The sequence below is a fragment of the Apteryx mantelli genome, chromosome Z (assembly GCF_036417845.1).
Source record: "Apteryx mantelli isolate bAptMan1 chromosome Z, bAptMan1.hap1, whole genome shotgun sequence".
NCBI lineage: Eukaryota > Metazoa > Chordata > Aves > Apterygiformes > Apterygidae > Apteryx > Apteryx mantelli.
The window spans coordinates 11,497,212-11,511,277 of record NC_090020.1 but is presented as its reverse complement, the minus strand read 5'-3'; the positions used below and the strand labels follow the sequence as shown (position 1 = coordinate 11,511,277).

At 43.5% G+C, this 14,066-nt stretch overlaps 1 protein-coding gene across 1 annotated transcript; it reads right to left on the bottom strand.

Moving 5' to 3' along the window:
- Positions 1 to 4,468: 4,468 nt before the first annotated feature.
- Positions 4,469 to 13,666, bottom strand: CHRNA6 (cholinergic receptor nicotinic alpha 6 subunit). Its single transcript, XM_013940100.2, has 6 exons — positions 13,588 to 13,666; positions 10,981 to 11,120; positions 9,220 to 9,264; positions 8,473 to 8,582; positions 7,364 to 8,351; positions 4,469 to 4,591 (listed from the first exon to the last, which is right to left on the bottom strand). Exons 1-6 carry the CDS (start codon positions 13,664 to 13,666, stop codon positions 4,469 to 4,471), a joined length of 1,485 nt encoding a protein of 494 aa, XP_013795554.2.
- Positions 13,667 to 14,066: the final 400 nt, after the last annotated feature.

Below are 14,066 nucleotides of genomic sequence, written 5' to 3'. Positions count from 1 at the left end.
TTCCCCATGCTCCATGTTTAGAAACTGTGATTACTGCACCTGCCCTTTCACAGGGTTGGAAGTGGGAGAAGACCTGAAGCATGTCCCATGGAGGAAGTTGGTCATGCTGCTCCTCATGGCAATGATGATCTTCCCAAATGGTCCAGCTGGAGAGGAGCCACGGAGATCCTTTTTGGTAAATGAAACTTGTGGTTGGTGCAGAAGTGAAGTTTCTCGTAGAGCTGGGCTGGCTACCAGAAAGCTATCTCTTTGGGTGTTGGCTTGTTCAAGTTTTCCAGCCAATTTTGAACTTCATTGCTTTGGTTCGTGTCACGCTATGTTAACTCTTCACTCGCTCGTCAGTTCGTTTAGAAGGGATCCTTCTGCTTTATTAGAAACACTGCTTAAAAGTGTGAATGAGACCTGACAAAAAAGGTACGGGTGAGATTCTCACCACTTTCACTGGGGCGAAGTTACGCCAACATGGAGTCCTTTAGAGAATCCCACTTGGACATTTCAATGTTTTCAAGGCTAACAAGGGATTCAGACATCCAACTTCCAAGAATCTCGGTGTGACTCTAGTGTTAAGTCTTTAGCTAGCCTTGAAACTCTCTCCCTAGTGGTAGAAGTTAGAAGATATTAAAAATACATGAACATATTTGTGTGCTTGGGTTACGTGTGCACACCAGACCTCTCTGAGTTAAGATCATCCCCAGTGTTGTTTTGTCACTGCGTTAAGTTTTGTTCACTTGTGCAAACACTATTAATAAAGCTGTATTTAGTAAATGATTCCCGTGGGCAAAGAATGCCCACATATTACTGCTGTTTCTTTTTTGTCAGTGTAACTTTTAGCCCATTTAAAAAGCCTTGCCTCAAATCTATTCAAATAGAGAGTTTTGCATATTCTTGGGAACCCCTCATTATGTTTTATGTCTGTGTAGGGGGGATGAGGGGGTGGAGCATTCAGAGCTGGTTGTTTTATAGCAAAAATGTAGAACAGGCCACTTAACATATAGAGATAGATGTCTTCATGTAAACACTGGTATCTGTATAAAAATCTTACACATTGGCCTTATTTCGAGCTGCTGGGATCTCTTATTTGCTTGCATTGTTCGGGTCAGTTTGTTCCCCTGGACTGTGAAATATCCATAACAGAACAGCTTGCAAACCCTTCTGCGTGGCAGTTGATGAGTTCAGTCAGCATCAGGTTTTCCCTCTAAGCACTGCTGCCAGGGGTCTGTCTGTCTGTCTGCAAGGCAAGACAGATGACAATACCCTGCCCTGCGCAAGTGCTCCAGGTGCTCGTGGGCTGATGGTCCCGTCCTCACCTTGCGACACTTCAGCTGCCTGCCCCGCTGAGCGGTTAGTGACGCCTTTGGTGCTCCCTAGTCCTTCTGCAAGGGCAGAGACACATGTCTGTAACCATGAGCTTCACGGCATGACTGCCCAGCCAGTTCCCCAGGGTCATCTCAAGCCACAGTTGCAGGTAGCCATTTCTCCTCAAAAAAAGGCTATGTCCAGCTGGCTGGGTAACAGCTCTTCCTACATAAGCCCCTGAATTATCTGTGGCACGGAGTTAATCTAGGAGAAGAGGAGTATGATAGTCCCTTTCCCTCTATCTCACATGGCTGTGGCTGATGTCAAGCTGCTCCTTATGCCTAGAGACAATTAAAAAATGTCTCTTTTGTGTGGGTACTTCGATGTCCACTCAGATGTGGCCCCTGCTGCAGCTCATCCTGAGGTGAGATGCTTACCATGCCCTTGCTCTCTCCAGCCAGCCATCTCTTTTCACAAAGCTGGCAGGAGTGTAACCACATGCAAGGCCTCCAGTCTCCTCTCAAACACAGCTGAAAATGGCAAAGGATCCAAAAACTACTGGGTGGAGGGAAGAGGGGGAAATGGTACATCAGCACCCAGGGAAAGACAGAACGTGACTTTGTAAGGTTTACTGTCTTAGGACACCAGGCTGATGAGCCTAGCTATCCAAAGCCTATGTTTGAGGTCCTCAGGAAAGACAGAGAGATGAGCGGTATACAAATGGCATGGATGGGGAGGTGGTATGAAGGGCTGGACTGGGCTGTCTGGACACCTCCTAACAGGACACAGGTAGCTATACCATCATGTTTTGGTAAAGACCCATAGATTTTGATAAAGATGCCCTACTGGCTGTGGGGTATTAGCTACCCTAAGACACCAACGCAGCACACCTTCAGCCATAATACTTTTCATTGCTCATGTGGTTGCAGATTGCAACAGTAAATGCTGGATGGCAAATGTCTTTCCTGTAGGAATGAAGCTTTCAGGCTCAGAAATCACCTCTCCTCTTCAAATTCCCCTTCTCTCTGCTCCCCTCCTTGCTGTTTTAGCAGCCAGTGCAGCAAAGATCACTTGGTAGCATCTCTGCATATATTGTACAGTTGTGGGCTTTTGAAAAAATACAAATTCTTCAAGAAATTGTGTCCCAGGAGTGATATTTAATTAACAGGCTGACAGAATAAACTGTGCTTTTTCATACATCTGTCTGTCAGTCACTACACAGCCATGCAGCATTCAGGTGTATTACAGAAAATACTGTTTTCTTCTAGAAAATAGACTTTACATATTTCAAATACTTTAAACTGAGATGGTTATATTCTTGTCATTCCAGCATTATCTCTGCCATATATTCCAGTCCCATCTATTTCATTAGGGAGCATCAGAAAAAATAAAAGGCCAGTCAGGGACTTTAGAAACAAGGAGTCACATTTGCCTGAGAAATGGTGACATTCAAAGCACAGACTTGACACATTGCAGGCACTGAAAATACTGTGCTTACACTGTAGAGTTAAAGTTAGGGCCTCCATTAACGGCAGTGGCGGGGGGGTGGGGGACGGCTTTTTACTCTTGAAGCCTTTGGCTTCAATAGGAATGATGCCTTTCAGTGAAGAACCCTTTGGGGCAAAACCATGAGGAATCTAAACAGACATGGGCCCTGGGGGTAGACCGACCATAATATGGAAACCACATCAGGTGCATGACCACAAAACTTTTCAGGATTATCGCACCAGGTCACTGCAACACCATACCGTTTGGCACCTGGTTACACAGCAGCAACTTCAGGCCCAAGGGAAGCATGCTTACAGAATAGGTTTGCGCCCACAGGATTCACCCACGGGGAGCCAGCGAAGGGAAACCTGCTGCAAAGCTGTTTGGACGAAGGTGCTCAGCTCTGCATGGGATTTGCGATAGTCAGCCTTCTCCCGCTGTGATGCCAGGTCTGCCCTGGGTTTTAAGACCACGGGAAGACTCAAGTCAATCCAATGCTCTCAAGCCAGTTCTGTCTGTGACAAGTGAACAGGATTGTCAGGGGACAAACTCAGGGACAAACCTTTCCCTAGTGGGCTTTTGTCTAAGCCTGAGTCAGCAGAAGTTTTCAGAGCAGACCCTGTGGACGGGAACCACTGTTAGCCCAGTGAGACCAACATGGGGCCTGGAAATCCTGCTGGAGCTCACCATGTAGAGTGTTTGCTCTTTGGTAGCAGGAAGCAAAGGGGACTTTGGGCACCTACAAAGTTAAGTGACAGAAGCCATTTCAAACGTGGATTTCAAACCACAGACATTTCAGGTCTTTTCTGGTTTTCTGTACTGCTGCCAGGTTATTCCTCTGTGATGTCTCTAGGATGCTCCAGATGGTGTCAGCAAGGCTACATGGAGTGCACACTGTCAAGCAGGTTTGTCTTTAACTATGGGTAGGTGCTTAAGACCTGTCTGACTTCAAGCACGAACATAAATGTGTGCGTTGTCGGTCTGGGATCCTCATCTGGGTACATGCATTGCTGAAGATGGGGAGACCAATTTTGGATTGTATCCAAGATGTCACAGGATCAAGAGATCAGTTTGATTGCACTTTGATTTGGATTGTTGGCTTTCCCATCACAAGATCACAATAAAGAGCATTGGTTCAGCCAGTAAGACCTTGGTTCCTCATCCAAATGCCATACTGAAGACTAGGTATTATACAAGGAGAAAGACAGAGAGAGAGAGGGAAGGTAAATTAACCTAAAACTCAGGAAGAGTTAAGAACAGCAGAAAAAAAATGAAGCCAGGTAGAGTCATTTCTGGGCAAGGCACTCAAAACTGCCTGAACTGTCCTAATACCCCTCTGGTCTGAGGGCAAGGGAATAACTCATTAAGTTTGGTTAGTGGCCCCCTTTGGACAGTGGTCTTATTATTGCTGATCTCACTGAGGGAAACCTGGATAGACATTATCAAAATCCCAGCAAATCTGTCTTAAAAAGACCACATGCTCATCTCCAATTTTTAGTTGTCTTCTTATGATACTTTGTGTTTTTGCTTTCCCAGAGGACTCTTCCCTTATCTCCTTCCCTTTGTGGGTGGACGCCGAGGAGGGGCTGAGCAGAGGGGCGGCGTAAGAGGAAAGAAATGTAGGGAACAGCTCTGAATTAAAAAGTTAATAAAAAAAAAATGGATACAAAGCAGTGGATCAGGGTTATTTGTCTGTTATTAGTGGCTGGAGAAAGAGCCCTGCAGTTCCAAACACACAGAGGATTATGAATACCCAGAGAAATACTCTGTCTATCACCATAGCTACATATTTCCAATCGTCTTCCACCTGCAAGAGAAAGAAAGAAAGAAGGATAAACTACAGGTAATGTAACATGCAATTGTGGGTTGATGCTGTATGGTAGAAATGTCCCTTGTGCTTTTGAACATGATGAAGAAGGACATACATACAGGTGAGAATGTGGTACTTACACTTGCTGTCGTTTGCAAGTCTCTTTGGAGGGGACTGATTTTCAAAGAGTGGGTATGATCATAACATAACATCTGGGCCCATTTCTGTGCCTGTCCCTGAACTATCTGCCACTTTTTGCTCCTCTGGCCTGATTTGCCACTGTGTCACTCCAATTAGGCTTGACTCATTCCAGCAAACTGGGCAACTGGACTATAGCAAAGCAAGGGCCCTGACTGCGTGAAGTGCAGCGTCACGTGTGCTCAGCATGCTCAGGCTGCAGGCTGGGGTGAAGTCCTTACCTCTGAGATATGCACCCTAGAAATATGTTCAATGCAGTTACTGCCTTCTAAACTGTACCTACGTATGTGGACCATTGCATCAAAGGACGAACATTCACTCATGTAACACCTAGTGTTTGCTCAATAATCTCTGCTGAGCATTTTTCCACCCTGTTTTCTTTTCCCAGTTTCTGGTGTTTTCCTCCAAGAGGCTGCCACTGTGCTTCTTGGGAAAGAAAATGCAGCAAGAACTCCAGCTGCTGTAAATGTTGCCACCATTTTAAAGGGCTGTTATTCGTACAGGGCTAGTGCATGGTATCACCCAGATGGCTTTGACTGGCTGGCTGAAACAGCCTGCAGAAGAGTTTCTTCAGTGCTTGCCTGAGAACAAACCCCTTTTTTTCCCTTGCTCTATAGAGAGGAACTGTTCCCAAATGAAAAATCCTGCTTCCCACCTTTAATATGTCTTGAAAAGTAAGAGACAGAGCTGATGACGCACATGCCAGACTGAGAATGCGATTTCATGTGGCAGAAGAGCTCTGCAAAATGCACTTCAGCAAAATTGCCAATGGAAGAGTTATCACGAGCTGTATAATCAAAGTGGCATGTTCCCAGGACTGCTTCATGCAAAACTTCTGCTTATCTGGTGTGCCTCCAAGAAATCAGATGGATATGGTACGCGGCCATGTCTTATGCAGCTACAGTGGCAGTGAGAGCAGGACTGAAATGCTGGGGTTGAGCAAGGCATCAAGGCACAGGCTCAGCTCATTCCCCATCTCCTCTGTGCTGAAAGATTCCTGCCTTTTGTTTTGGGCTTGGCATGTACTGCCGGATCATGCTATGTACTTCAATCACCAGTCCTAACTGAAGCCCTGTGTTCAAAGTTAGATACATGTTTTGGCATGAAAATTTTTTCACTGCATTAAAAAAAAAAAGAGGGGGAAGTAATTTTTGGGTGGCACAGAAGCTTCCTGAATTTCTGCAGATCTCAACAAATTATTCTGATAGAAAGAAGAACACCAATGTTTTCCTCACAAAATATTTGCAGTTTTCAATATGAAAACAGCAGTATTTCATTTTGAAATGGATTTTGCCTTCATATAGCACCTAAAAACTCAAATCCAAAAGGAAACATTTCATGACTGGTTAAAGTAAATGTTTCATTAGGTTTGAAACTCTTTGGTGTGTCTGACAACTTTTATTCTTTGTGAGGCATGGGTGGTCCAATAACCTTTGTTGGAGCCGCTTTTAGTTGCATGTGTTTACACCCGAGTATCTGGCCCCTGAGTTCTTAAAATACCAACGTGCATCATTTTCTGTGACAGTAATCCTTGTTAGGATGAAATATTTATAACTTCACACAAGCAAATCCATAAGTCCAAGTGCCAGATTTCATTTTTAAAACCCCTTCTGTCTTTCTTCAGTCTGTCTTAATTCATCTGTTTTCCGTTTTTATTCAGTTGTCTTCCCCCAAAACTCAGTTTTTCTTTCAAAATATGGTTGTCATGGCTGAAAACACTGCATCGCTGAAGCTGCAGTTAGTCAAATCAATGTAAAAAATTCAAAACAGACCAGACTGAAACAAAGTAGAGACAACGGCATCTTGAAAGGAATATCTTTACCAGATTTATCACTGGCTGAGAATTGCTCTTGTTCAGATTAACCACAGCACTACTAGACAAGCTCTGCTCATCAAAAAGCAGTCCCCAAATCTGCTTGTTCAAACAGTACGCCTGAACTGGAAGCCTCTCCCATGCGACTCTGTTCACGAGCACAACCCCAAAGCACCTCAGCTCTGTGGGAGCTGGGGGCCACGCTCCCTTTTTAGCACAGAAAAGCACCTTTCTGGGCAAATAGCACTGTCGGCATCAAGGCATCGCTGCTTATCAGGGCTGAGCAGCTAGCAAGCAGCAGAAGGATCACTTTTGAGGAACTAAAGAAGTAGGGTTGAAAGAGGCCTTAAAAGGTCTCATCTGGTCTATGCCTTGCTCCACGGCAGGATAAGCTCTGCCTGAACCACTGCTGATCAGTGCTCATTTACCTCATACCTCATGGCCTCCACAGGCAGATGCTCCTCTCTTCCCCCGAGAACGGTCGTCCTCATGTCTAACCTAAAACTCTCTTGCTGCTTAAATTATCCTCTGGGAATAGATGAAGAACAGAGGAGCTCACTTTTCTTGTTCTACCCCTCAATGGATGATTTATCTCCTCCCTTTCTGTAGGAAACTTTGACCCATCTGCAGGTCTCACAATTCTCTTCCCCAGCAACCCCAGTTCCTTTGGGCTGCCCTCCTAAGCTGTGTTTTTTCAGTCCTTGCTCGCTGTTCTCATGTGTGTGGCCCCGGGCCCGGTTGGGTGCATACCCCCTTACCTCTTTGGTTTCGTTTTGAGACCTCATGTTCTCTGCGATGAACTGAACGCTCCTAATGACATCTTTCACTTCCGGGGAGTAGTCCATGTGCTCTGCCGTCCATTTCAGTGGCTGGTGGCTCATTTGCCTGCTTTTGGTGGTAGTGGGTTCAGCTGCTCCGTCACAGTGACAGCATCGCTGCTCCTTCTGTAATTTAGCACCTCTGTGCTTGCTACGCTTTGACTTGCCTGGCTTACTGGTTGATCCGTTCTTGCTCTTTCTGGAGGTGTGTTTTTTCTGCTGTTCTAGAGGCCTCTGCATCAGCAGGACTTTTGGGAGCAGGCTAAGAAAGATGGTTTTTACCCATTTGGGCATTGTGTGTGTGGTTGGGGTTCTGTAATGTATATTCAGGACAAACACAGTGATGACAATCGACAAAGTCACAAATATCATGGTGAAGAGCAAATATTCACCTACGAGGGGAATTACTAAAGAGGTGGATGGGATTGTTTCTGTGATCACCAGTAAAAACACAGTCAAAGAGAGTAGCACAGAGATGCAAAGAGTCACTTTCTCACCACAGTCAGATGGCAGGTAAAAAACTAACACAGTCAGGAATGAGATGAAGAGACAGGGAATGATTAGATTTATGGTGTAAAACATTGGCAGCCTTCGAATATAAAAGGAATATGTTATGTCTGTGTAGATCTCTTCACAGCAGTTATATTTGATGTCATGTTTGTAGCCAGAAGCATCAACTATTTCCCATTCACTATTTTCCCAAAAGTCGTTCATATCTACTTTGGAGCCAATGATCAGAAGATCAATTTTGGCTTTGTCATAGGTCCATGAACCAAATTTCAGTGAACAGTTCTGATGATCAAATGGGAAAAAGGTGATATCCATAGGACAGGAGCTTTTAAAAATAGCTGGTGGGGTCCAGGTGATCATTCCATCATAGCGAAGGAGGGCTTTGGTCTTGCCTTCAACTTGAAAATCTCCCACAGCACTGGAAAGAAAAATGAGGCAAAGAAAGGAAAATGACCATGAAAGTAAAACAATATCTTCCAGGGACACTGCATGAGGAAATTTCTAAGAGACAGGGTAAAATGGAAAAGCACTCATCATACTTGTTGTACAAGACAATGTCTGGCTTCCAAATTTTATCTGCTGGTACCCAAACAAATTCAATGCCATCATATTCTGTGGGATCCCATCGCAATTTGTAGTCATTCCAAATCTGAAAGTAGAATGAACAAGGATTATAAACCTATTGTAATCAGCAAATATCTGCCTCTCAGATCTGCCTGGATAATGACAGGCTATAATACAGACTGAAATCATAGCATATGTAGAAGAAGGGGATAATAGTCCAAAGGACAACAGGCCATGCATTGGAGAAATGCTGGAGATGCACGAGTTTTGCTCACGTTGATTTGCTCTAAGACAAAGAGTCTATGTATGACTGCTAAAACCATCAGGCGAAAAGGAGGCACATTCCTTTTGCTAATAAATCTTTTGATTGGAAACATCAATTGGAGATGACCTGGGATTGCAGAGCTGCATATTTAATCATTCCTTAACAGGTACATTCAGCTAAGTGAAATTCATTGGATAAACAGATGATAATGGAGCTGGAAGAGAATGCACTGCACATGAGAGATGGGTTGCACTTTCTTATTCCTTAGAAGTAAGACCACATAATGAAAACGGTTTTTTCAAATGGAGCTTTGGCTAATGGAGATTCTTTTCCTTATATGTATTTTTAAAACGGTTGTTACTAAACAAGCACTTATTCTGTAGATCTAACTTTCAAGGTAACATACATTTCATTGCATCTATGCAAAATGCATAAGAAATGCAATGCAGTCACTTACATGTCTCAGCCACAAATTGGTTTCCATAAGCTGATTGACTTCATCCTAGAAACAAACACAGACACGCACATCTTCACTCCATAAATCTGTTATAGTATCCTGAGATGGTCACAGATTTACTCTGATAGAAGTGGAAACCAGAACTCCACATTAGCCTACATGACCTTTTTCTGGTCTGTGAGTCTCAGGTGATCATAGGTTATTTTTAGGGTGCTTGTGAAAGATAACTAGGCAAAGCAAAGCTGTTTCCAGGAGGCTGACATTTTCTGCACAGTAGTCTGCAACTCTACAGAATTTTTTTTAGGGGCCGTGTCCCACAAATACCTGACATACCAAGGGTATGCCAGGGGCCTGAATGCATGAAGACAAAGCATATGATTAGTCTGACCAGAGTGAGTGGAGCAGGGTTCTTCTTGCAGCTATATGTTTTGTTGGATTCGGTTTCCAAAATGCCCTGCTTACTTAGTACAGTACTGGTCGAACTTCAGGGAAAATGGCATCCATAGCGCAGTAGTCTTGCATTTCTATGCAAGCCCCTGGAGTAGATGCATTGAACCAGCACTAAAGTAGGTGGCTGTAGTACTGACACCTTCTTTTTACAGCCAGCGATGAATCAGAAAGGTGCTACATGATGCACGAAAATAAATGATGGGTCCTGTTCTAATGAGCCTTCAGTCTAGAAGAATTTGCAAAGAATCAGATTACATATGTAATGTTTGTGAATGCAGGCTGATTTTTGCAATATCTGTGAGAATGTTTATTTGGAAAATCCAGCTGGTTTATTTATCATTTTCCTTTTTTTCCTAAAGGCAGTTCCAGGGGCCGTTACGTAAGATAGAAGTAAACTCTAGAAATCTGCCAAGTTACCTGTGATCTGGAAACAAAATACTTTGACATACTAATTCCAACAGCTGAGAGGTCAAAGCCCTATCTCTACCATGAGGACTTACAATGCCTTCATTTAAACTTTCAAATAATTTAACTCCACAGCTGCTCTTGAATCTTGCTCCATTCTGCTTGTCTGTTGCTTCGTTATGGACCCAGGGAGATCCCTGGGAATTGAAATCCAGGTTCTGTTCTGCCGACAATTCAACTTCACAGAGCAAACTTCAACCTGGTGCAACCAGACCAGATTTTGCTTCTTCCACAGTCCCTCTACACTATCCCAGCAGGTTTCCCACCTTACACAAACTCACTCTTGTATACAGACATCCCACAACACACAACAGTTATTCCCAGTTCAATGTCTAAAAACACCACTCCACAGGCTGCAACACAATCCTTATGTTATTCTGAACCAAGCAAACTGGACTAAACTTGCAAAAAAAAAGATTTTATGTCTCAGGGCCACTCAGAAAATGACACTGGCCCCAGGGGAGAACACAGCCACACGCTACATAATGTGGACACAACCAGATGGCCCCGGAGTGGGCCAGCCCTATGGAGAGTGGGCATGGACATCTGGCACTGCTGCTCTGAGGGCTGGAGGTTGCTCCCTGGAGTAGAGAGATTTGACACTAGAAAGACAGAAAATGAATCAGTACAGTTTGAGCTGCTCATTCGAGCACTGAAGGGACTTGGCTTACAGACAGAACTGCAAAGGACTCACATGTACACACGGACACACATGATAATGTGAGCTATGTGATTTGCAGGTGCAATCACCAGTTATGTGTGCTGTTTTAGCAGTTTATGTGTGTTTGCACGCTTGAACTCTCTTCCTACCCCCATATCTCAGCAGGCTACTGTAATGAGTCTTACCACATTTGTAAGCTGGGTAATGGCCACTTCGAAATGCACTGTGACAGGATCAGACACATTTTCCACTGGCCTGATGAACTGGTTGTAGTGGGAGAAGAGTTTATGAAACAGTCGTTCTTCTGATTCACAGGCTGTGACATCTGTGTTGATAAAAATAAACAAGGAGAGCTACTTCAGAGGTAAGGAAGAGGGAAAGAAGATGCTGGATAATGTGCTATTCCGTGACATATTTCTGGATCCTGTGCTTGAGACTGTATGCCAAGACCCAGAAGCAGAGAGAGAAGAAGGCTCATAGTATATTGCCTGTCAAAAGCATTCTCCTGCAGGACTTCACTCACTGCTCCCTGTTTCCTCAAAGTTGAAGGTGATGGCCTGAACCGAAATGTCCCCTGAGCTGGATATGGTCCATAAGTCTCCATTTGGCACACTTTGATATCAGACCAAAGCAGAACAAGGTCTAGTGGCTGGAAGCTGAGACAAGGCAAATTCTAAGCAGAAGCAAGGCACACATTTTCAGCCAAAAGAGTAGAAGGACAACTTACCTCGAAATGAACTCACCTTTGGGTACTTTAATTTAAAGCTGAGGGTTTATGAAAAACATAACTTCTTACTCAGAAATTAAAAGCTTGAGGCTGCAGCTACTGCATTGAAATCTATGGCAGAAAGTCTGATTAGGTGATTATAATGATTCCTCCTAGCCCAAAAAACTATGGGTACATAGCTCGGGTTTGCTATTTCAGCTCTTTAGAGCAATTTCTGCTCAGAAGGACATTTGTTTGTTAAGCTCTGTGAGAAAAAGAAGTGGAAATGTTACAATTTCTCAAAAAATAGCATGTATTTCTGACATTCAAAGCTGTTCTTAGGGAATAAGCAGGTCATAGCTGTAACCCTCAGTCAGTGCAGGACAGGCTGCATGGCTCAGTAGGGATAAGTTATATGACAGGTACTGAGCTGCCTTGCTGCAGACTCCAGAAGAATGCTTTGAAACCATTACATACAGCCCACATCTGAAATAGTTATTTTCACAGTGCTAAAGGCTAGAAACTTTGAATTTAAAAGGAAAGACTAGATCATGTAGGCTCAGGTGACACCAGCTTGGAAAAATATCTTTCTTGGGTGACTTGGCTATTTCAACCCACTACTATAATTCAGCGCTTAAAGTCAAAATACTTCATAAGGCAAAGATTTAGAACTTGCTCCTCATATTGAGCATAGCTATCTTGTCAAGGCTGCATGATGCAGCCAAGGTTATTATTGATGTGAGTGAGGAAAAATTACTGTTTCAGATCGTGATGTTCAGGTCATGATGTTTTGCATTAGTCCCAAGCTACAGGAGAATACTTCAGGAAAGCAATCACAGCTGGCCTCAGTGACAACAAAAACTTTAAACACAGATGGGGTTTGAGTTAGATAGAGTGGTCTCTGGTATGGCACTGAACATAAATTTGTATTTAGCATTTCCTCCAGCGAACACAGTGATCTGTGATTGAACAGATGTTCAAGATGTTGAAGGAGATGCTTAGTCTCAGCATACAGCACTGATATCATGCATGGGCCACCCTTTCTCTATCTTTAAAAAATAATGTTTCTTCCTTTAAGGTGATACAGAGCATGCACAGATTCCAGGGATCATCACAATTAAAAGCTGAAATGTTGGATATTGATGACTTTCATTTATGGAAAGAAAATTCCAGTAATCTTTCCATGACTTGATGTTTTTTTTCATCCCTTTAGCAACACCTAGAGAAGATACATTACTGCCTGTAGAGTTTGGATACTTGCACATTGTGCATTGTGCCATTCAAAAAGGAAAAGTAGTTTCCTTTTCAGGTCTCCCTATCACCAGCCATAGCACTGTGACTAGAAGAACCCTGCTGTGGGGACATGGGGTTCACTACCAAAGTCCTAGGAGGAAAGTCAGTGAGTCTAAAATCATGTTTCATGTGAAATATTCCTATCAGTTTCTTAATGGACACATGTTTTAAAATAAAGTAACATTTGGAAACAGGCAAGTTTTCAGGCCTTTCATTTTTAAACTTCATTTACATATTCTCATCTTATTTGTGCTGCTTTAAGACAATGCCTAATACCCTGCTAAGAAAAGCACAATAATTCATAAATGTGAGTCTTGGTCATCAGCAGAGCTGAGACTTTCAAAGAAGACTTTAAAAGAAGAAATCCTGCTGAAACTCAGTGAGTCTTATACTTGGAAATCACTCCGCATTTAGCAATAAATAACAAACAACAATGAATAAAATATATCGAGTTCTCACTTCTGAAAGCATGAGTACAGAACACATGCATCTTTAACCTGCATTACTTAAGCAATGGCAAAATTCAAACACCTAGCAATATTAGTAGAGCTCCTATTTTGTTTTCCATTCTGCACTAGGATCAGTTCCTCAAACAGTTATCAGACCGAAATGAAGAGTTTTATTATGTGTGAAAATTAGTGTTGCTTGAACTCCCTTAAAATACTGCTAAAACATTACAGATTTCAAGGTAGAAATAGCTCGTAGAAAGTTTACACTGAATCCATTCCAGGAAAACAGAAGCATAGACAATGACTAGAAGGTATTTTAGAGACGAGTATCAAAGACAGCCTACCTTTAATCAAGGATGTGAACACAAATGCCCACACACAGAAAGCAGGGTAGTGCCAACACAGCCACCTCTCAGGATGCATTGCCAGAAGCAGAACAGACCTTCCTTTTGAGGAAAGAGGTTTGGGAAAAAACAGAAACAGAAGGCAAGAAGACACAGAAGCCCCTTGGATTGTAAGTGGGTGGCACAAAGATTTCGGTTTTGCATTTGCAGCAAACTCTGCGGTCTGCTGAGCACAGCAAAGCCTTGCAGAGTTGCTCCTGCTATCACCAGGCGAGGAGAGCTTAGGCTGTGCAGAGAGAAGGGAGTCAGGCAGCGTCCGATCAGGTGACTTTTCACATTTCCAGTCACCCGCACCCTGCATGAGCATGCAGGAGAGAGGGAAGGCGAGCCACAGGCAGCTGCGTTCGTGGAGGGGGGAGGCATCCCTCCAGCCCTCCACCCACTGGTTAAAGAACAGTCACCCAAAAGCAGCTGCTTTA

Excerpts from the sequence above, each read along its gene's own strand:
- CHRNA6 (XM_013940100.2), bottom strand. The coding sequence starts at position 13,666 with ATGCATCCTGAGAGGTGGCTGTGTTGGCACTACCCTGCTTTCTGTGTG. Across the intron at positions 11,121-13,587 it reads GTTCACATCCTTGATTAAAG|ATGTCACAGCCTGTGAATCA; the intron begins GTAGGCTGTCTT and ends TTATCAACACAG. Across the intron at positions 4,592-7,363 it reads CTCAAAACGAAACCAAAGAG|GTGGAAGACGATTGGAAATA; the intron begins GTAAGGGGGTAT and ends TTTCTCTTGCAG.